The 22,886-nt window shown below is 45.6% G+C and overlaps 2 protein-coding genes across 3 annotated transcripts; both read left to right on the top strand.

Moving 5' to 3' along the window:
• Positions 1 to 907: 907 nt before the first annotated feature.
• PEBP1 (phosphatidylethanolamine binding protein 1) lies at positions 908 to 5,108 on the top strand. Its single transcript, XM_039332592.1, has 4 exons — positions 908 to 1,127; positions 2,863 to 2,972; positions 3,099 to 3,199; positions 3,865 to 5,108. Exons 1-4 carry the CDS (start codon positions 930 to 932, stop codon positions 4,080 to 4,082), a joined length of 627 nt encoding a protein of 208 aa, XP_039188526.1. The 5' UTR covers positions 908 to 929; the 3' UTR covers positions 4,083 to 5,108.
• A 1,407-nt stretch (positions 5,109 to 6,515) lies between these two features.
• CHCHD10 (coiled-coil-helix-coiled-coil-helix domain containing 10) lies at positions 6,516 to 11,614 on the top strand. Of its 2 annotated transcripts, none has more exons than XM_039332590.1 (4): positions 6,516 to 6,674; positions 9,050 to 9,278; positions 10,554 to 10,704; positions 11,401 to 11,614. In XM_039332590.1, exons 1-4 carry the CDS (start codon positions 6,628 to 6,630, stop codon positions 11,418 to 11,420), a joined length of 447 nt encoding a protein of 148 aa, XP_039188524.1. In that variant the 5' UTR covers positions 6,516 to 6,627; the 3' UTR covers positions 11,421 to 11,614. The 2 variants fall into 2 exon arrangements, with proteins under 2 accessions (XP_039188524.1, XP_039188525.1); XM_039332591.1 differs by having other exon boundaries at positions 6,518 to 6,674; positions 9,053 to 9,278.
• The last annotated feature ends 11,272 nt before the right edge of the window (positions 11,615 to 22,886 follow it).

The following is a 22,886-nucleotide window of genomic DNA, read 5'->3' as shown; positions in this document are numbered from 1 at the left end:
ATTAATCGTCTCACTGACAGTAAATTTCTCCTTAATTCTAGGTTGGGTCTCTCTCTCTCTCTGACGCTGATGCCATTTTAATCTGGCTGGGAAGATGGTGACCGGTTCAAATCCCTGATCTGCTTAGGAACCTCACTTTGGGGGCTGGGGTGGAAGGCAGGAAGTGAGTTTGTTAACACCTGTAAACTGGAGAAGGTTACCTAGTTTGGTAGTGAAACGTCTTGTAGAAAATAACCAAACTCAGAGAACATCAGTAACCCCACAATCCCCCTCCTCCCCTCTCCTCTTCTCTTTCTCCTCCCCTTTTCCTCCTCCACCTCTTCCTCTTCTTCCTCTCTTCCTCCTCCATTCCACACACCCAATCACTGACGATGTTACCTAGTTGGGTAATAAAATCTCTGCAAGAAAACGGACCACGCTCAGAGAGCACCAAGGACCCTATAAAACACAACCTCCTAAGATTCATTAGCATCGTCTGTAAAAAGATTTTTGTTTAAGGAACTCAGTGAGATTTCGGACATTTATTTGAAAGAAAGCCCTTGGAGAAGCTAAATGAAACTATAAAATGCCAAAATGTGCAGAGACATGGCTTTAGAAAAAAATATTTCGTCTTTTTTTTAACTATCACTATGAAGATTTCCGAGATGAATTCTCATCATGGGATGGTCAAATGCAAAACTTGGCAATGCCCTCATGCTTTGAATCGCTCTATAAAAGCAGCTTCTCAACTTTAGCAACTTTAAACTGGGTGCGTTTCAACTGCCAGAAAGCCCCAGCCGGCATTCCGGGACTTCAACTCCCAGAGTTCCCTTCTTCCGACAGGGCCGAGCCTGTTCCCCGCCTCAGCCAATGGGAGCAAGAAGGAGGGGTCCCGCTGCCCTGGGATTGGAGGAGGAACTTGCCCCTCCGCAGCCCCCGCATTAGGCTGGATGAGGCTCGCGCGCTACGTTTGCTGGCTGCGGCGAGCAGGGACTAGGACCTTTGGTGCAACCATGCCGGTAGACTTGAGCGGCTGGGGAGGCTCCTTAAACCTCCCCGAGGTGGAAGAGAAGCCGGCGTATCCTCTGCGGGTCCGCTACGGGTCGGTGGAAATCGAGGATCTCGGCCAAGTGCTTACACCGACCCAGGTAAAAGGGCCGCCGGCGCGGGTTGCAAAGTTGCGTCGCCTTTTTGCTCTTGCAAAAAGAAAAGAAAAAAAAAGGGAGGGGGACGCCTCTTTCTCGTCCCTTGGCTGGAGGGAGCTCGGGCCCCTACACCCCCCCCCTTGAATTTCCACGCACGTTTTCCCCACCTGCAACGGGGGCTGCGCGGCGCTTCCAAATCCAGTCCGCAAAAGCCTTAAGGAGCGCCCGCTGGCAGCTGTTAAAAGGGGGGGCTCCATCAAGGAGCTCGGACACGCAAAGATTCAATGAAAAGAGCATTTCAGGGTTATTTTTTTTTCCTGTAAACCCCCACCCCCCAGCTATCTGCAACCCCGCCGTATAGGATTCCGCATCTCCTTTTGCTGCAGATCGCCAACATGCCACAATGGCAAGCGGTAAAGCTAGTCCCGTTTGGAGACCCCTCGCCCCCTCTCTAGGCTCGGCCATTTGCAAGGGGAAAAATCCTTCCCCATCCCCCGAAGGGAAAAAAAAAAAAAGCATGCATCTGAGCGTGCATTATGGGTCTCCTGCTTGGCATGAGCCTTGGCAGGCGAGAGAACCCTGGGTGGCCTTTTGAAGGAAAAAAACAAACAAACAAACGCGCAACGGTTTTTGTTACACATTTTTGGCCTGGCCTTAAAATAGAAGAGAGAAGAGCAAGGGGGAAAGATTAAAAAAGAAAAAGAAACACCAAACCTAAAAATAAAAAGGCACCCATGGCCAAGATGGCATCTTCCCAAGAGGCTCCGTTTTCCCTCCGTTGCAAAGGCCGGTGCAGGCCCCGGAGCGCGCGCTCCCGCCCCCTCGCTCGCCCACCCGCTCGGGCTGAAGGCCGCGCCCGCTTGCAAAACCGAGACGGAACTTTTGAGCTAAATTGGACGCGATCCCGGTGAATGTTAGTGCATGCAATGCAAAAATCCATTTGCCTCGATAAGGAACCGTTTTAGCCTAGGGGGTGAGGCGTAGCTGGGGGAGAGGGACGCCACGGTTTCCATTTAACGGTGCCGTAATTTTCATTAAACCAGCTTCCCCATTTGCAGATGTCCAGCTTTCCACGTTTGTTTTTTTTTGTCAAATCGACTGCCTTTCAAATATAACAATGAACATTTATCCAGATGCATGTCAGCTCATTTGTGACACTGACACGTGCAAAGGAGGGTGGCTTAAAATCTCATAATCTTAACCATCCCGGCTGAACACAGTCCATCCCCTTCACAAAATTAGGTCTCTAATCCAGGGGGTTACTATTCAAACTAAATCTGTTGGGGAATTGTGGCGTCCTTGGTGCTCTCTGAGCTTGGTGGTTTTCTTGCAGATGGTTCATTACCCAACTAGGTCACATCGATGATGATGATGATGTTACCTAGTTGGGTAATGAAATGTCTGCAAGAAAACAACCAAGCTCAGAGAACACCAAGGACCCCACAGTTCAACGCTGAGCTAAAAATATTCTCTTCTATCAATTGGGGAATTCTGGGGGCGGAAGTCCAGATATCTTAAAGTGGCTGAGATTGAGAGAAACAGTTCCCACCTTCTGGAACAGGAATTTTGTTTGTTTGTTTGTTTTATCGTTTGCTGAAAATGCAGGCTGTCTGCAAAGGGAGAAAAATTGGCAACTCTTACTATACAGCTGCCTTAGTCAATGTACATTTCTTCTGGCCCGTCTTTCTTTTGTTTTAACGAGGAGCCAAAAAAAAAATTATTCTGTTTATTTGGGCAGGTCAAGAATCGGCCAACCCTGATAGAGTGGGATAATTGCAGCCCGGATAAATTCTACACTTTGGTTCTTACGGATCCTGATGCTCCCAGCAGGAAAACCCCCAAATTCAGGTGAGTTGAGTTTTGGGGGTGCTTGGAAAGTGCACGGAGTCCCCCCTGAAGAGGAACACTTCTTAGCGTGTTGCAAGGTGGGATTTGCAGACATGGGGACCCAATTCTCTTCTCCTTTTTTTTTAGGGAGTGGCACCACTTTTTGGTGACCAACATGAAAGGCAACGATATCAGCAGTGGGAATGTTTTGTCAGACTATGTTGGATCTGGACCCCCGAAAGGAACAGGTAAGTGGCAGCAGTTCCTTTCGGTATGCATTATCTTTCAGAAAGTGGCCACTGAACAGGTAATCCTCATCTTAGAACTGCATGGATGGGTGGGTGGGTGGATGGATGGATGGATGGATGATAGATCCATTCTCCCATTCCTCCATCATCTTATCCTTCCTCCCATCCATCTATCCATTCATCCTCTGTTTCATTCTTCCATTCCTCCCATCCTTCTATTCATCCATCTTCCCATCCCTCCATCCTATCATCCCTCCATCATCTTATCCTTCCTCCCACCCACCCACCCATCCTCCCATCCATCCTCTCATTCATTCTTCCATTCCTTCCATCCTTCTATCCATCCCTCCATCATCTGCTTATCCTTCCTCCCATCCTCTCATCCATCCCATTCCTCCTATCCACTCACCCATCCATCCTCTTATCCATTCTCCCATTCCTCCCCTCCTCTTATCTCTCCTTCCTCCCATCCATCCATCCTCTCATCCATCTCATCCACCCACCGACCCATCCATCCTTTCACCCATCCCTCCATTCATCCAACCCATCCTCAAAATCTTGTTCGCTGCTTGACTCCCAACCGCTCTGAGGAGGCAGGCAGGGCTGAATTGAACCTTCATTAAAGGGGTTTCTGCTTCCCCCCCCTCCTCCTGTCCCACTTTTAGGCCTTCACCGCTACGTGTGGCTGGTCTACGAGCAGCCCCAGCAGCTGAGTTGCAACGAGCCCATCTTGAGCAACCGCTCGGGGGACAAACGAGGCAATTTCAAAATATCGGCTTTTCGCAAGAAATACAAGCTGGGTTCCCCCGTCGCGGGCACCTGCTACCAAGCCGAGTGGGATGACTACGTGCCCAAACTCTACGAGCAGCTCTCTGGGAAATAAAATGGCCTTCCTGTTGTGCCCTCGTTCCTCTTTCTTGGAAATTCTCCCCTTAGGATAAATGGCCTGGTTTACTCCCGATGCATTGCTGAAAATGACTCCCATTGACTCGCTAACATTAATTAATCTATTTTAATAGATGAATTAATCGGCAGCCTTTATTGTTTTAAAAGGGTTTTTTTTAAAAAAAAAAATGCAAACAAACCTGCAACTGAATTGTATGTTGCATTGCTGCTTTTGAGAAGCTTCCATCCTGAGAATAGAAAACATTCATTTTCTATGACTTAGTTCAGGGGTCTTCAAACTTGGCAACTTTAAGACTAGTGGACTTCAACTCCCAGAATGGCTGAGGAATTCTGGGAGTTGAAGTCCACCAGTCTTAAAGTTGCCAGGTTTGAAGACCCCTGACTTAGCTGGTTGTGAAGCTTGTGCCTTGCCTTAAAAAAGGGCACAAGTGCCAACAATTTTGTGAAGAACACAACCTGCACTCCTATAGACTCAGTGGAATGATAACTGCAGTATTTCTAGCCAGCAATGGGATTATGGACCCCCCCCCAATATATCTGGAAGGTGCTAGGCAGGTGGAGAATATAAAATCGGAAGATAAGCATCTCTTACCGTAATTCGAGGCAGCAATTGGTTCACCGTGGTTTGCAACTGAAGCATCCCGTAATTCCTGCTTGCGGTGATTTTCCACTAAAGAGGAACTGGACCATGGATCCACAATTTCACCTAGTTTGCTTAGATTTTGATTATCTCGATGAACTCTGCTCTTACTGGATATCAAAGTTCTCATGTCTGTTTTAGAAGGCCAGGATTGTTCAAGTTGGATTGCTCTCGTTTTAGCGATAACATTTCTGGATGTTAATTCTTTTTTTCTCCCCTCTAAATTGCTGTTAAATAGAGTACCTAGCAAGTCTTGGATGTTTTCCCATGTTCATTGATATTGTCCCTTGAGAAGCTTGTGTCTGTGGATTTGCTTTGCTCTTGTTGAGAACTTTTCAATTAAAAAGGAGGGTTGTCTTCATATTTTTTTATGCTGCTCCTTCATAGATACCTAGGCTGGATTAAACAGAACAGTTCCATCACAAAGTTTGGCTCATTAACTTTAGTTAGGATTTTTAATCATTCCCGTAAATCCAGTTCTTTTAGTTAGCTTATTGACTGTATTGTATGACATCACAGTTGGTTAGTTCAATAATCAAGTTAACTTGGTTACGAGATGGGAGAGGTCTATTCCAATCTGTGGTCTTTCCAAAAAGGATCCTCAACTGGTTTTATTGTTGATATTGTTTCAATTATTGGTTGGGAAACCCCCAGAATTCAATATAAATGCTCTAAATAAAATTAACAGGTGTTTGTCCAAGAGACTGGACAGCCATTTGTCCGAAATGGTATAGGGTTACCTGCCTGAGCAGGGGGCTGGACTTGATGACCTCCAAGGTCCCTTCCAACTTTATTATTGTTATTGTTGTTGTTATTATTGTTGTTGTTGTTGCTGCTGCTGAAACCCTTCCCTTGAAGAAGAATGGAACATAATTTCAATTGATTGACTTTTGAAGAAAAATATTGTCCATCATTTCTCAGCCTGGACAGTAGAAAACAACAGCCTCCCCCCCTTTTTTTTACAAATCTACATAGGACTTTTATTTCTCCTTGCCCGCCCACCCCCCAAAATCTTTGCTGACCCATCTGAACAAAAAGTGGGTATTAAGGCCTTTACTTGTCCAAGTGAACTGACTTAATAGCTGCGTTGGAGTTCTGACTTAGGTGGACTTCAACTCCCAGAATCCCCCAGCCGGCATGACTGAGGTACAACATTTCAGAATTGGAACAGATTTGAGAAACTGATTTAGGGGTTTAAATTTTATATAAATATTTAATGTTAAATATAAATATATAAAATGCATATAAATTCTATCAGTATAATTTGTGGGTCAGAAAGGATTCAAGAGAGGGGAAGAAGGAGTAATATGGCAATTCCTCAGAAGAACTGGCAGGAGCCAAAATTCTTGTGTTTCCTTTTTTTTTTTAAATTCCTTTTTTTTCTGTTTTTTTCGTCCTGTTTTCCTTTCCTTTTGTTTTCCTTTCCTTTTGTTTTCCTTTCCTTCAGTTTTCCTTTCTTTTTGTTTTCCTTTCCTTCTGTTTTCCTTTCCTTCAGTTTTATTTTCCTTATTTTACCTCAAAATTCTAATTCAGACGTATTTTTTTAAAAAAAAAAAAAAAAACGGCAAGAAAGAAAAAAGACCCGAAGGATGGAAGGTATTTTTCCACTGAAAAAAAAAAGAGTCTCGTGAGAATGTTTAGGTCGTTTGGTCGCTCTAGACTTTTCCTAGCTCTCTGCGGCCGAGAGATGGGCGGGGCCGGGCTGGGGGGGGAGAGGAGAGGAGCTCCTGACGGTTGCGCCTGCGCAGAAGAAGCTCTCCGGCCCTCTCCGAGTCACGTGGGGGGGTGTTCCAGAACGCGGTTGCGTCACAGCGAGTTTCAAGGAGATTCCGGGCGTCTCTTTCGGAGCGAAGCCGGGCCAACCGCAGCGAGCGACCTCGCCATGCCCAGGGGCAGCCGGAGCGCGCCCTCCCGCCCGACGGCGACCAGGTAGGCGTGGGGGGCGAAGCCCACCCGCCCAGATCTCCAGCTCCCCCTCCTAAAAAAGGACCCCGGCTTTGGTCCTGGACACTCTTTCGCCCCCCCCCCCGCCCTGGATAGAAGCCCAACGACTGCTCTCCAAGGTCAGAAGGCAGGAAAAGCGCTCTGTGCATGCTCAGGCGCCCCGTCTTGGAGAGGGGAGGGGTTGAGAGTACTGGACACGAGTTTTGCTCCTAGTACTCTTTCGCCTCCCTCCCCCGCCCTGGATAGAAGCCCAACGACTGCTCTCCAAGGTCAGAAGGCAGGAAAAGCGCTCTGTGCATGCTCAGGAGCCCCGTCTTGGAGAGGGGAGGGGTTGGGTGTATTTAAAAGGCCACGGGTGGGTTTCAACTCTGAGTGACAAAAATAAGGAGGCAAAGTCGACTTAAAACTCCCCAAAGACGCTTCCAAGCAGACGGATCAGCTTAGAGCTGCCAGTCTTATTTAAATCCTGTGTGTGTGTGTGTGTGTGTCCGTGGGTGCCACACACTCATTGTGGGAAGAAAAGGCCAAAGCCTTAACATGTGGGCAGCCAAAGATCTGAGAGAGGGTTGTCAAAGTCTAGGATGGAAAGATATATCTCCATCTCTATATATATATATATATATCACACAAGACATTTATAAGCTAAGGAAAATAGGGCAAGAAAATCCTGATGAGGCTACCTAAGCTGGTAACGAAACGTTCAGAAACTAAACTGAAACAAGCTTGGAGAGCAAACCACTGCCAAAAATCTGAAACCTGAGCCACAAGCATTTTCTATTATTTCAAGGTACATATCTACCCCTACACATACATAACACACATATACACAGTCTGTAGACATACACACATACCTATATTAAGCAGGTGACCTTGGGGGATTATGAGTTAATAGAACAGGAGATTTGCTCGTCCAGACTTGCTGCCTTCTGGATGATTCAGCTAAAAAGCAAATGAGAGGAGAGGTCAGATGAGAAACTGGATCTAAGCCGACAAACCAAGAGCCACGTGGGGGAAAGTGGCTGATCCAGGAGATTTTAGTCTCTGCTCAGCCACGGAGGGGTCTGCTTGGGGGGCTTTAATTCTCAGCTCAATTTACTTCCCAGGGCTGCTGTTTTGGGGGGAAAGTGGGTGGAAACAGGGCTGGGTATGTTGCTTTGAGCTCCTGAATGGAATACAGGAGAGAAACCCAATAAATGCAGGAAGTTCTCGACTTACGACTTACGAATTTCTGTTGCTAAGCAAGGCGGTGAAGTGAGCCATGCCTGATTGAACAAGTTTTTTTGACTGTGGTTAGTAAGCCAATCACTACAGTTGTTAAATGAAAGACACCGCTGTTATGCCAACCCAGCTTCCCCCCTTTGACTTCGCTGGCTGGGAAGATCACGAGGGGCGATCCCGTGATCCTGGGATGCTGGAACCGTCATCAATACAGGGTTTCCAAATGCCCGGAATTTGGATCACGTGACCACGGGGATGCTAGGACATTCATAAGGGCTAGGACCGGTTTGTGAGTCACGGTTTTCCAGTGCTGTTGTGACCTCAAGTGGTCCCTAAAAAAATTGTTGTAAGTCAAGGACCAAAGCTGGTATAGAAAACAACCTGGATTAAACCCTGATTAAGAGAAACTCACAGAAATGCAGGGCGTGAGATGAGACATCTGTGTCCCTCCAGAAGCTGTTCCCCGGGGGGGGGGTCATGCTGGTTGGGGATAATGGGCTATATACTCCAGGCCGCTTCAAAGGATATGGGTTTCCTTCACTTTGGGTGGGAGATGATGGAAGCTTGTACCACGTCATTCCTGCCCTTCTCCTTCCTGTAAACTGCGAGGGGTTGAGGCACCAGGTTAGGAAGTAGGAGCCTGGGAATTCTAGTCCCACCTTAGGCATGAAAGATGATAGGGTGACTGGGGGCCAATTAGCAGGAGATGGTGAATTCTAATCCTGCCTTAGGCATGAAAGCCGGTTGGGAGACTTGGGGCCAATCACCAGGAGACTGTGAATTCTAGTACCACCTTAGGTATGAAAGCTAATTGGGTAACTTGGGGCCAATCAGCAGGAGAGGGTGAGTTCTAGTCTCGCCTTAGGCATGAAAGCCAATTGGGTGACTTTGGGCCAGTCACTAGGAGACTGTGAATTCTAGTTCCACCTTAGCCCATGAAAGCCAGCTGGGTGACTTTGGGCCAGTCTCTCTCTTTCAGCCCACCTCACAGGGTGGTTGTGGTGGGGTACATAAGAGGAGGGACGTCTGTGGGATATGTTTGCCCCCTTGAGTTATTTGTAAAAATAATCCAAAGTGGGATACAAATAAATAAATTAAAGGCTACAAAAAACTCACTTTCTTCTTTCTTCTCTTGCTCTTAGCAGTCCAGCAGCGTCTCATTCTTCACTTCCTGCTCATCCTCCTCCTTCCGCCATGGGCACTCCTGCTCCGCCTCAGCAGCCTGGCTTGATGGCCCAGATGGCTACCACAGCAGCAGGGGTGGCTGTTGGCTCCGCCGTGGGCCACGTGGTCGGTGGCGCTCTCACGGGGGCATTCAGTGGCGACAGCAGCTCCTCCCAGCCCACGAAAGTGGCCAGCAGCTCTGTCCAGGTGAGGCTCAGATGGACAAACCCCAGGCCCCGTTCCCACGATGTGGGTAAAATGGAGTTGGGTCAAAGGCCTGGCGGGTGGTCTTCACACACCATGAAATCCTCGAGTAGCGTTTGCAAGGTCTGTGTCGCGGTTCCGACTGGCGAACCCCAACCAAGCAAGCACCTTCCAGACGATCCAATCTTTGGATGCCAAAACTTTATTGAGTACATCATTTCGGCATCGATGAAAGCAAAACCAGCTCTGGCAAAAAAATTCAGGTCACGTTGCCCAATTAAGTGCTGAACTATGGTTATGAGAAAGTGTCTCTTGAGTTTGGCCAGACATCTGGTGAACTGTCCTTGGTTCTCAGGGTCTGACTTCTTGGTCTCTGGAGTCCGCGTTCCATTTCCCTTCCCTCCCCCCACCGCCCTCAAGTTTGTTGGCAAATGGAGAAGCAAAATCATGCTTCGAACTTGACAGTCTGCTTTGGGGGGATCATCCCAAAGAGGGAATTGTAGGAAAGGAGGAAGGGATGTGGGGAGGTGGTTCTTGTGGTGGAGATGCTGGACCTGAACGGGGGGGGGGTGTCTCAGAGAAGGTGCTTGGGGGATCTTGAGCCAGTCCTTCCTGTTCAGCCCAAGAGCCATCTTGATGGAGTGGTAAAGCTCTTTTGCCGTTTCCTAAATGACATAAGAGTGGGAGCCCCATAAATCCTGGTGGGAACTCATGGAACTGATGTAAAGAATGACAACTACACTCAATAGGTAGTCCTCAACTTACGGCCATTCGTTTAACAACCGTTTGAAGCTACAACACTAGAAGCAACTTATGGCCAATAACCATCTTATCTGACCTGATCTAAGCCTGTTGTACAGGTAGTCCTCAACTTACAACAGTCCATTTAGTGGCCATCCAAAGTTACAACGGCGCTGAAAAAAAGTGACTTGTGACTGTTTCCCCCCCCCCATTTAACGACCGTGATCAAAATTCAGATGCTTGGCAACTGACTGATATTTATGACTGTTGTGGCATCCCAAAGTCACGCAATCCGCTTTTGTGACTTTCTGACAAGCAAAGTCAGTGGGGAAGCCGGATCCACTTAACAGCCGTGTTCCTAATTTAAGAATTGCCGTGGCAAGAAAGGTCGTAAGATGGGGCAAAACCCCACTAACCGTCTCGCTTAGCAACGTAAACGTGGGGCTCAGTTATGGCCGTATGTTGAGGACTACCTACATGACCAAATGATCTGCGCTTACCTCGGGAGGTTTAATGTCTCTTCTTGACTGTCTCCAGGAGTCCAGGCAGATACCAACCCATCAGTCATCCCAGTATGGACCTTGCCTGTATGAGATGAGGCAGTTCCTGGATTGTGCTACTAACCAGAATGACTTGACCTTGTGTGAGGGCTTCAACGAGGCCTTGAAGCAATGCAAGCAAGCCAGCGGTGAGTGTTACTGTGCTGGAGAAGAAAGGAGACATGTTGAAGTTGCAGGAGTCTAGTTGCCCCAAAAAAAGCTGAAAAGGCATCAGCTTTGATGAGCTGCATCTCACTTTATCAGATCCCCGAAACAGCTAGACTGATGGAGGATTTAAATTAGGTGCATGGGTGGGCAATTGAGGGGTTAAGGCCTCTGCAGAGTACATTAGAGACATCACAAGGACCTGACCCCCTAATAATTTTTTAGAAGGTTGTGCTTCTGGAGACCTTTTGTGGTGACCTTGAACCCATCTCTCCCTCCAGGGTGGTTTTAAAGTCTCTCTTACCCCCACATGGTCATTTTTAGATCTGCGGTGGAGATTGAAATGCTCTGATATGATCCTTGCCAGGAATTCCATATATAGCAACAGCACTTAGACTTATATACCGCAGACTCTCCTCCTGTTGATGGCCAAGCAACAGTGAGTCAGATGTTCACCACCAGCCAGGACTTTAATTGTCCTTCCTTCTTTCTCCCTCTTTCAGTTTTCCAAATAAAGATATGAAATATTAGAACCCTGCTTTACAGGGCAGAAATTCCATTTATGTTACCTGTCCATCCTTTGGTGCAATCCAGGGCTCTGTTCAGCCAGTATGACTCCATCGTTTTTTTGAAAAACGTCTTGCAGGTTGAGGCCAACATGTCATGTCTTTCTTTCGCAGGTGTGACTTCCCTCTTGTGAAGAAATGAGAAAGGTCAACCCTAAGCGACAAAAGGATCCTAACGGGGACAAAGAGAATTAGCAGAGAATCTGACCAGCTCAACCTGGTTTTCTCAGATGTAGATTTATAAGCAAGGAAAGGTTTTAAATGCAAGGATAAATTGATTTTTGTACAGAGGAAAGTCAAATAAAAGCAGATGGTTTATTTAAAGCTAGCACCTGAGTGCGTGTCTCTGTTTGTTTAAGGCCTTATGAATTGAACTAATGTGTGACGATTCTTTAAAAGAGGGATATATAGCCAAAACAAGTCAGTCCCAAGATTTGAGTCTGAAGATCTTTTGAAGGATGCTTCTAGTGGACATTTCTCCAAATTGATGTCCTTTGGGCAGAGTGGATTATAAAACTCATAATTCCAGCTGAAAGTGTCATGTTTAGGAAGAGGATTATGGTTTAGATCGGGGTGGGGAGCTAGGGCTCTTTTATGACCTGTGAACTTCAACTCCCAGAATTCTTGAGCCAGCATTCAATTCAAGTCCACAAGTCATAAAGGGTGCCGTAGTTCCCCACCTTGGTTTAGAGTTAGACCATCTGGAGGACATTAGCTTGGACAAAGCTGTTTCCTAAGATTTTGGTGGACATGTTGGGCTACGTGAATTCAGGTCCAAATCATTGCACAGTCTATAAACAAGCCATATGATGGCTTAGAGCAGTGGTTCTCAACCTTTCTAATGCCACGACCCCATAATACAGTTCCCCATGTTGTGGTGACCCCCAACCACTTATACATCATCAGGTGCCAGGGGCGTGGCCAAAGAAAAGGAAAAAAATGGCAGACAGCCTTGTTTGGCGACCCCTGTGAAATGGTTGTTCGACCGCAAATGGGGTCCCGACCCACAGGTTGAGGACCACTGGCTTAGAGTGAGCCATGGATCCAGCTGAGAGCACTTCCTGGCATTCTCCTTTTCCAATTTTGCAAGAGATGGGAATTGAAGATGGTGGGATTGACCAACTCATTAACCAAGAGTGTGCGGTAACGGAACTTAGAGAGAAGCGGTCCACTTAGACCCATGAGTTGGAGGTTCTCAGTTTCTCCAGTACATATTTTCTGTTGTGGAAGAGAATGGTCATTGTTGATAGGACCTAGAGGAGCAAACGGTTGGTAAATGGTGGACTTCAGATGTGGAAGGTGACAGGGAAAGGCAGAGAGATATTCAGCTTAACTGTATGACCCTTAATGGTCTTAATTTAGATCTTAGCTTGTTTATATAAAGCATGCAAAGTCTTTAGTGTCAGGCTAAGTCTGCCAATGCTGACCTGGACCTTGGAGATTAACGCTCACAGTCCACCAAGGATGATGCAACCTTGAAAAATGATATCTTAATTCAACACAATGGGTGTCCCTTCATTCTCCAAATTGGGGTCTGTGCAAAACCTGGTTCGTGAGTGGTCATTTGGTTATTTCACAGAACAGAAAGGTCTTCCTATTCCTTGGTGATCACACAACCTGTTTTTGCCTCCTTCTTCTAAATGCAAACATTTGAAGGCTTTCATTTGCAGAAGTAGCCTGCATCGCTTTGTGTTTTTTTAAAACATTTTTATGGGGACTGGTTAGCTCTCCATCTTTATAGCTGCTTCTGAATTCCAAGCTTTCGTGTGTGTGTGTGTGTGTGTGTGTGTGTGTGTGAGAGAGAGAGAGAGAGAGAAGAAATAGAAGGAAAGAAAATAAAAATAGGAATGAATGAAGGAAAAAGAAATGGAAAGGAAAAAAAGGAAAGAAAGAAAAGAAAAGTTCCCTACTACTTCAACTACCTTTATCATCAGGGATGTGCTGGTAAACCTTTAGCAAGAGGCTCTACCCACTGTGCTTCATTGCCAGCTGCCAAACAGCTGATGGATGCTACAGCTATGGGAGGGGGGGGGCAACCATACTTTCCCAAAAAATTAACAACAGGCTGTCATGAACCGACACAGGCAGGCTATAGGACACCGCTGGTAACCCACCCTTATTAATGCTTTCCTATAGTTTGGGGAAGTTATATGCAAATACCCCAGGGGGAGGGGTTCATTTGCATACTTTTTGGGGGTTAGGATGTCTGGTCTATAATTAGTTGTATTTTCAATGTTCTCTACCATTGCCAACAAATCAACATTTTCATCAGAGATAGACACCAAAGGTGTTTTTTTTTTTTTTAAAAAAAATAAAATTAGAGATCGTCAACTTTGCAAACCTGATTTCTAACATGACCCTGCTAGCATCCTCATTCTTGCTTCTGACGCTCCTGATAGCAAAGACTTTGGGTAATATTTTATGCCCAAACACCAAGCTTGGGCTGCAAATTGCTTCTGTGGGTTACCATGGTGGGGTGGTACTATGAGGGAGAGGGGATGAATGCAGGTTAAATTAATTGCCGTTGGATTCTTCTTGGAACTGGCCGAGTTTAAGCCACAATCAGCTGGTCCCATTAGGGATTGACAGACAGACAGAACCCCTTCGTGCAGATGGTGGTTTGGGCAGAATATACCTGGTAAGGGGCTTGCAGCATAAAGAAGAAACAAGCTACAGGAAGGACGGAAAAGAGAATAAAAACGTGATGGGTGGGCAAAGGGACCTGTCTGTCCTTCAAAGCAAGCCAGATGAGAACAGAGAATCCACGAGTTTGACAAACTCTACTTTGTTGATAGAGGTTGACTCCGGAAACCACAGATATTTTTGCTGCAAGTCCCAAGAGAGGAAACCCTTGGTTGATCTGAATGTCTGTTTGATTCATTCAAGCTGAAGAGCCTCAACTCAAGCCAAGATAGTGATTCAAAAGCTTTGCCATCAGGAGGAGCTCTAAGATCAAAAACCAGATTCTGGCTCTTCAGAGGATCTTGCTAGGTCCAGAACTAGGTTCCTAAGCTTTGGGAAGATCTACATCAACTGGCAGAAATGAATCCACTGTCCTCTTCCTGCTGAGGTGGGTGGTATCTGCTGAATACCCTGGAACTATAAGATGTAAAATACAACATATAACACTCTAAGTGGACCTTTGGCTGCCTGTTATATTAGCAGCATGGAGGACCTCAACAGGATTGGTATCAATAGTCAACTGAAGCCAGAACTTTTCCTTTTAGGACTGATAATGTTAGAAAAAAGCCATGGAAGATTTTTTTTCAATACGTGATTACTGCATTGAGATTTTTATATGCACAGAGATGGAAACCTTAGAGCAGTGTTTCCCAAACTTGACAATTTTAAGGCATGTGGACTTCAACTCCCAGAATTCCACAGCCAGCGTTGCTGGCTGTGGAATTCTGGGAGTTGAAGTCCTCATGCCTTAAAATTGTCAAGTTTGGGAAACACTGCCTTAGAGGAATAGTGGAGGAGAGATCTTGCTGAGATGGATAAATTAACTTCTTTGATTAGAGAAAAAACACTAGCTACATTTTTTAGTAGCATAAAAAAAAAATCCAGGAATATATCATTTCCATGGCAAACAGACCTCAAGGGGAAGGTGTTTATATCCTGCAGTTGGGCCAATGGGGAGATTATTAGATGCTAATTAGGGAAATCAGAGATGACTTTTCAGTTGTTTGCGTACAATTTTATAAAAAAAAATCCTCTTTGGGATTCCCAAATATTCCTCCAGAGATCTGTACAATAATAAAAGAAAGTTCACAACATCCTCAAACTCTCGCTAGTGACAAAAGGGATGAATACCCGATACTATCTCTTTTTATTGTTTACATTTATTTGTTAAATTTACTCGCCAAGAGCCTGTTCCATTAGAATGCAGGCAGGTGTACAGTTGAAACTGAAACCCAGTTTTGCTAATAAGGACAGGGAAGAGCGAAAAACAGCAGATGTATCTCTAAGGCAGTGGTTCTCAACCTTTTTAATGCCCCGACCCCCAACCGGTCGTAAGTCGAGGACTACTCAACCGGTCGTAAGTCGAGGACTACTCAACTGGTGCAGCACCGTTTGCAGACTGGGGCTTTTGGCGGGCTCAGCCTGGACAATTCCTATTGGCTTTTGAAAGCCAATAGAATTAGACTCTATTCAAGAGAGTCTATTCTATTGGCTTTCAAAAGCCAATAGAATAAAAGCACAGCTAAGGAAAAGGGGAAAAAATGGCGGACTGCGTTGTTTGGCGACCCCCGTGAAATGGTCGTTCGACCCCAAATGAAGTCCCGACCCACAGGTTGAGAACCACTGCTCTAAGGGGTCAACTGAAAACAAAACAGTTAAATGCATTTCGATTGCATTTGGAAATCTTCAGTTCCAATGGTGAAGAGAAGGATTTATATTCCTTGTAGAGAGCTGGTCATTTGCCTTCTTTCAGAGAGTTGCAGAAGCCAAGAAGGCTCCACACACACATTTGCACTACTTGGGTGACCCTGAGGACAGGGTTGTCCCTTTTAAAGCAGGCATGAAATGAGAAGAGGGCCTTCTTGTGAGGAAGACAATTCAGGGTCCGTCAGAGTAGACCTATACTCAGAAGATCCATTTCTAAAACTATTTCTTTCACTGTTGCTGGCTTCAAAAGCCATTAAAAAAAATTATAAAGCCTTTGAGCAAAATTCTTTGACCCACAAACACTCCACTCCAGGAAGGAAGTGGAGATTTGCATAAAGGACATCTTTTTCTGGCCCTCACAAGACTTTAAATGAGAAGAATGGGAGAACTTGGCTAAGCTGCTCTGATCTCAGTTCATCACCATGGCATTGACTTGCTATGGAGTCCTCGCTGTCTTACTTTCTTGCTTTGGTGAGCATGGGAAGGGTTGAAGTTGTAGGGGCACATTAAAAAAAAAAAACACGGAGTTGTTTGTGTCATGGTTTTAGCCAGGAATTTTTCCTCAGTTTTCCAAAGCAGTGTTGGAGAACCAGTGGTGAAGGTGCTGGGTTAGAAACTGGGATATCTTTTGGTCTGGTCCAGCTAAGTGGACCAGTCATTCCCTCTTAGCCCAATCTACTTCACACGGTCATGACTGGGAAAATACAAGGAGGAAGTCTTATCTATGTCCTTCTTATTATTATTTCCCCTTCTTTGTCTTCTTCTCCATCTCCTTCTCCTCCTCTTTTATTATGAAAAAATCTCCTCCTCCTCCCCTTCTTCTTCTTCTTCTTCTCCTTCTCCTTCTCCTTCTTCTTCTTCTTCTCCTCTTCTCCTTCTCCTTCATTCTTTCCAGGTGCCTTCTCCCAGGCTCAGGTGACTCAAAGTGATCCCGTTTCAGTGGGCATTGCAGGGACAACTGTCATAACTTGTACTCTGCAAGGCGTGGAGTTTATCAGCCCCACTAACCCATCCTGGTATCAGCTGAAAGAAGGACAGTCTCCAAGGCTGCTCATCTACAAGTCCAGGGAAAGAGCCTCTGGGACTCCTGAACGTTTCTCCGCAGACACCTACGGCAACACTGCCAAGCTGACCATTTCGAGTGTTGAGGAGGGGGACGAAGGGGGTTATTATTGTGCCATGTGGCACAACGACGGGTTACACCCTGTTGCCTTCAGATGCAGAACTGAAACAGAAAGCCCTACCCCCGCCGCCCAAAGGAACCAAGTGGACAGGAATAAACCCACTGACTGGATGGTGAGGAATGGAAGGATTTATACTCCTTACAGGCTGCTGGTCATTTATTTATTTATTTGTTTTATTTATTTATGAGATATACCGCTTTAAGTGCAAGCACTCTCTAAGCGGTGTACACCAGTAAGCAATGTGTGTATGTATGTATATATATATATATATATATATATATATATATATATATATATATATATATATATATATATATATATATATATTGCCCCCAACAATCTGGGTCCTCATTTTATCTACCCCGGAAGGATGGAAGGCTGAGTCAACCTTGAGCCGGTGAGATTTGAACCGCTGACCTGCTGAACACAGCCAGCTAAAGTGGCCTGCAGTACTGCACTCTAACTGCTGCGCCACCTCGCTCTTTGCCTTCTTTGAGAGAGTCGTTGAGGCCATTTGGAGGTTCCACACAACTTTTGCACCACTCAGGTGACCCTGAACCTCTAAAGGGTCCCAACGACGCTCTCAAAGAAGGCAAATGACCAGCTGAAGAAGCTTCTTGGATGAGAAGCGAAACATCTTCAAAGAAAAACAAGAAAGTCCAGTCCTGAAAAAAAAGCACCTTTGGGACAACCATGACCTGGAAGACTGAGGATCCCCATAGAGGGCTACCTTCAATGTTCAAGCAGAAACCAAGGCTGGCAATCACCATCTTCATGTCATGAAGGCAGAGAGTTGAGCACAGTGATCCTACCTAATGGAGAACTGAGACAAAATCTTTCTTGTCATTGCTGACAAGCCTGGCCTCATTTAGGTGCAGGGGGCTGAGCGTAGGGGTTACCACACAGAGCAATTTCCAGAAAAAACCAAAATAATTTTTTAAAAAAATAGTGTCTTGATATAGAAAGTGAGTCGAACCAGCTATGGGGAAAAAAAATGAAGCAAGGATCAGGTAAACCAGACATGATGAACTAAATCTTCTTTATTGCAAGGCTAAAATGACAGAATCTTGCAAGTCTCAGTCTCAATTAGAATAGAGCTGGAAGGGAGCCTGAAGGTCTTCTAGTCCAACCCCCTGCTCAAGCAGGAGACCCTGCTAAGACATAATAACACTGAACCTAGCGTGAGAATCAAGGTTGTTGAAATAAGAGATGATAAGAATTGGTGGGCTGGAGAGCTGGAGGGAAAGCCCACGCTTTAAACCAATTAGGGACTGTTAATTGGAGAAGGGAATTGTGCTTTGATACTATGTGCTCAAGGGGGGGGAGGGGATTATGTTAGTGTCGATGTTATGCTTTTCAAATAAAGATTCTTTAAGATAAACAATGCCTCGAAGTTCTTTGAAGAGTTTCATTGAAGAACATAAGAACTCAATCAAAAAAGAGGAACCAACATCTTCCCTGGTCCAACACCTTAAAGCTACAGGACATGAAATTGACTTTAAAAATACCAGAACCATTGCTAAAAGTGAACATTTTAATAACAGAATAATCAGAGAAGCCATCGAGATAGAAAAACGCCCACACAGCATGAACAAGCGAGATGATACCTCCCGCCTACCAGCCATTTGGAACCCCGCCCTCATTGACAAACGACTCCCTCACACAAAAAATGATACCAGACCCACACTCACAAAAACCACACAGGAGGTCACCACCAAACATCCACGCAAAAAACAAACCCAAAGCCACACTGACTATGAGGCACGACCACAAACCAGAAGCCAGACCACAGCTGCATCATTAGCCACTTTAACCCCCCCCAATCCATACATGAAGCAAACGGACACCCTCCATGAAGAGGAAGCACGACCACGAACGCGAAGCCAAGGAATGGCAGGGCAGCCCAAAATCTTGAATCCCTCTGCAACTCAGACTAACCTGAGCACAACCAAACAGAACACTCCCCCAGCCAATCAGAGCACAGCCAACCCCCCAGCCAATCAGAGCACAGCCAACCCCCAGCCAATCAGAGCACAGCCACGCCCCTAACCAATCAGAACACACCTCCACCCAATCAGAACACAGCCAAGCTCCCACCCAATCAGTTCATCCCCCCACTGGCAGTTAAAAGGAAGAAACAGCTAAGACCACACATTGCTGCTCGAGGCACGAAGCTGAAAGCACCAGCCTGAAGATGACGAATGGGACTTCGTCGAAACGTCGCCAAGACACTTCCAATTTTACGTGGGAAAAAACCCGAACAACCAAAGACCTACATATATATATATATATATATATATATATATATATATATATATATATATATATATACACACATACATACACATTGCTTACTGGTGTACACCGCTTAGAGAGTGCTTGCACTTAAAGCGGTATATAAGTCTCATAAATAAATAAATAAATCCCTCACAGAACAGGTGAAACATGCAGGATAAAGGTAAACGATTAGTCTCACCAACTCTGGTTCTGCGGGCACGCTTTGAAAAGTTTAAAAATAGTATGAAGACTGATTAAGATCTGCCCTGGTTTATACGCCCAATTGGAGATGGTCCTTCTCTTTATCCTCTCTTAGAACCATACTTGACTAGAATTAATCAGTGAGCCTGGCATCTGTTCCCCCAATCCCAGTCCCACGTATATTCCCAAAGATGACTTTCTGTAATACCGTTTCATTAACTCCTGCAGATCAGAAGAGATTCATGGAACGTCCTCTGGAAATCCTTCAAGCTAATCAAGGACTAATTTTTGCCTCTTCCTCTGCTCCTTACCGCAAGAAATATTACTTTTCAGCAAGTCATATCTTAGCAGCTGCTCCCTTTCCTCTTTAATCAGCCTCCCGAAGGGCTGGGTTGATAGTTGAAGGGCGAGCTATTTGCATGAGGAGGTCTTCTCTTGTCTTTTGGGGATTTAAGAGAGGTGGAGTGGAGGCAAGGGGGAAATCCATTTGCTTTAGAGAAGGGATTGGCCCATCCAGTTGTCCCACCATGACCCAGGTGCTTCTTCTCGCCATAGTCCTGATCTCTGTTGGTAAGAGAAATCCCTTTAGAAGGAGGCACAACCCTTTCTAGAACCAACTCAGAAGAGGTTCCTTGTTAGATACTTGAGTTTTCCATTTGTGGTGTTCTTACTGATCCTCTGTTGAACAAGCAATGTCTTGTTCTCTTTCAGGTCCCAGCCTTCAACAACTGCAGACCTTGAAGGACCCAGAATTTGTTGCAGTTGGACAGATAGTCACCCTATCTTGTCGATATGATGGTGGAAATCTTGGGGATAGCAACCACCCTTGGTGGGCACAGCAGATCTCTGAGAATAAACCTCGAATGTTGATCTATGCAACCAGTTCCAGACCATCCGAGATTCCAGAACGTTTCTCCGGGTCCAGATCAGGGAATGTGATGTCCTTGACTATCACTGGGGCTCTGGTTGAAGATGAAGCCACCTACTATTGTTGCATCTGGACGAGTAGTCAGTTCCACAGTGATTCGTTCAGGTGGGGAAGTGAAACAAAAACACTTCATTTCATTTCATTTCCCTTTGTTTTGTTTTTGTTTTTGTTTTTTTTGCCTCAGTGAAATTTGACACGAGGACAAATGTACAATTTTGGTCAACATAAGGCCATCCTCTCCAAATGATCTTCATTCAGAAAGTCCAGTGGCTCATAACCTTTTTGCTTTTATTCTTCCCCTGTTCCTTACTGAAAGCTTAGGGAAGTTTGATAAGCACTCATATTTCTCTGGGCCCTAATGAGTCTTTTGGTGTTTGCCCTTAGAGTTTAGCTTTGGGGTTACAGAGTAATGTCTCCAGGCCAATTTTGACTTCTTTCCTTCAACACTGGGACCTATCATTCAAGTCCACCTGCAACTGGGTTCCCAATCCGAGGATCCAAAATCACCTTTTCTGTTAGGAATTCAAAGGCCACTTCCTGATGTCCACCAAGATATGAACAAGCTTCACAATAGGTGGAAAATGGTGGTAGCAGCAGAAGGGAAGGAATCCTAGATCATTTTGTGGGTTTCCATTATGGAATCCTGGATCACTTAAACATCACCAACATGCAGGCTGAAGAGGAGATTTGGTGACATATTTCACTTGGTTCAACTAGCCGGGGACACAGTGAGATGATTCTTTCTCCTCCATCTTCAGAGGATTGGAACAAACCATTTTTCCTTGAGCTGTGTGAATACAAGAAATAGCAATATTGGCATATTCTGCTCCATTTGCCAATCAAGACCATTTGTCTAGCACAGGGGTAGGCCACCTTGGCTCTTTTATGACTCGTGGACTTCAACTCCCAGAATTCCTGAGCCAGCCATGCTGAGGGGAATGGGAGAGGTTTCCAAGCTGAGCCATGCTGGCTTAGGAGTTCTGGGAGTTGAAGTCCACGAGTCATAAAAGGGCCATGGTTCCCCCATGAGGGCTTAGGAATTCTGGGAGTTGAAGTCCACGAGTCATAAAAGAGCCAAGGTTGCCTACCCCTGGTCTAGCAGAATCTACCTGGTTCAGAAGAAAGGTGATGTAGACAGGGATGAAACCAGCTCTACGAGTTGCTTTCAGGGCTGACTATTTCCAAAAGGTAAGATAGCTTAGCGCTGTGTTCAAAGCATAGATTCTCTGTAGCTGAGGAGGAAACCTGGATAGGATTCCTTCACAGTTACTCGGAGATCAGAATTTTCTGCTTCGTTTTGCACAGTGTCCCTTTGTTTTTTCTTTTGTGCTTTTTGGGAAAAAAAATAATATCACGCTCTTGAGTCTACTGCAAACTGCATTTTAGATTTTATACGCTTTTGAGAATACCTCAAGGTATACAATTCCACGTATCGTTTCCACGTCAAATTCGGGGATAAAGCAGCGTAGCTATTCAGAAGTTTCTCTGTTCCCCAAAACAGCATGCTTTGATTTTTAATTGAGACCTTTTTAATTCCATCACCTCCCTGTCTCAGAGGGGCTTTTTCAAAAGGCAGCTGGACCGATGAATCCATGAAGCTTCTTTTCTTCAGGGGAAAAAAGTCCAGTTGCCTTTTGAAAAAGCACCTTTGAGACAGCTATCACCTGGATGAATCTCCACAGACATTTATTCCTCCCTGGTTCCAAATTGGGCATATGCAGAATCTCTCTGCTGTTCATTGACTTAACTAGGAAAAGCTCATAATGCTTTTGGGGAATAAAATAGTCTAGTAGCGGAACCAATGAGTGCAGATCTCATTTGCATGAAGTGGCCAAGCAGAGGCATTTAAGGAAAGGAAGGGAGAAGATCTGAAGAAGGTTATAGTTTTCTTCTCTAGAAGGACCTTCCTTGCCAATGTTGACCATGAGTTGGGCGGTGGTCTTCCTTGCGCTCCTCACTTACTGCACAGGTAAAGCTTTCCTGGCCCAATAGAGGATTTGATTGTGATTCTCATAAGAACTTGGCCCCTTGGAAAAGTCTAAGAGCAAAGGATGGTGTATCAGTTTCACAGTGTTTCTTTCTTTCTGTCTCCTCTCTCTTTCTCTTCATCCCACCCTCTTGAAAGGCATCGATGGTCAGTCCACTTGGACTCAGCCTCCTTCCAGCTCCGTTTCCCTGGGTGGAACCATTTCGCTCTTCTGCACAACAACTCAGAGTTCCCACAGCATCAGCTGGCATCAACAGAAAGAAGGAAAAGGCCCTCATTTTGTCCATTGCAGTGGTTGCAGCAGCAGGGGAGAAGGGATCCCAGATCGGTTCACTGCCACCAGATCTGGGAGTACAGGAACCTTGGCCATCACCAATGTGCAGGCTGAAGACGAGGCAGATTATTACTGTCTCAGCTGGAACAGTGCAGCTACCCAGTTGCACAGTGGTGAACTCTTATGGGGAGGTGTAGCAAAAACCTTCATTCTTCCTCTTCAGACTGAAACCACATGCAACGTACCTTGATCTGTGACTGGGGACGCTTGAGCTGAAGAGACAGGAGAGAAACATCTGTAGGCTCGTCTGCATCTGCAGAGAAGTCTCTCAGTGCCCAGCTCAATGCCCAATTACTATAA

The sequence above is a fragment of the Crotalus tigris genome, unplaced genomic scaffold (genome assembly GCF_016545835.1).
Source record: "Crotalus tigris isolate CLP2741 ecotype Arizona unplaced genomic scaffold, ASM1654583v1 scf7180000024461.5605484, whole genome shotgun sequence".
Lineage (NCBI taxonomy): Eukaryota > Metazoa > Chordata > Lepidosauria > Squamata > Viperidae > Crotalus > Crotalus tigris.
Note: the sequence above shows the minus strand (reverse complement) of the source record. Positions and strands in the feature narration are given on the sequence as shown.

Bases quoted from the DNA above. Each gene is read 5' to 3' on its own strand.
- PEBP1 (XM_039332592.1), top strand. From the start codon at position 930: ATGAGGCTCGCGCGCTACGTTTGCTGGCTGCGGCGAGCAGGGACTAGG. The intron at 1,128-2,862 runs GTAAAAGGGCCG...TTATTTGGGCAG, and splicing joins AAGTGCTTACACCGACCCAG to GTCAAGAATCGGCCAACCCT. The intron at 3,200-3,864 runs GTAAGTGGCAGC...TCCCACTTTTAG, and splicing joins TGGACCCCCGAAAGGAACAG to GCCTTCACCGCTACGTGTGG.
- CHCHD10 (XM_039332590.1), top strand. From the start codon at position 6,628: ATGCCCAGGGGCAGCCGGAGCGCGCCCTCCCGCCCGACGGCGACCAG. The intron at 6,675-9,049 runs GTAGGCGTGGGG...TCTTGCTCTTAG, and splicing joins TCCCGCCCGACGGCGACCAG to CAGTCCAGCAGCGTCTCATT. The intron at 9,279-10,553 runs GTGAGGCTCAGA...GACTGTCTCCAG, and splicing joins TGGCCAGCAGCTCTGTCCAG to GAGTCCAGGCAGATACCAAC.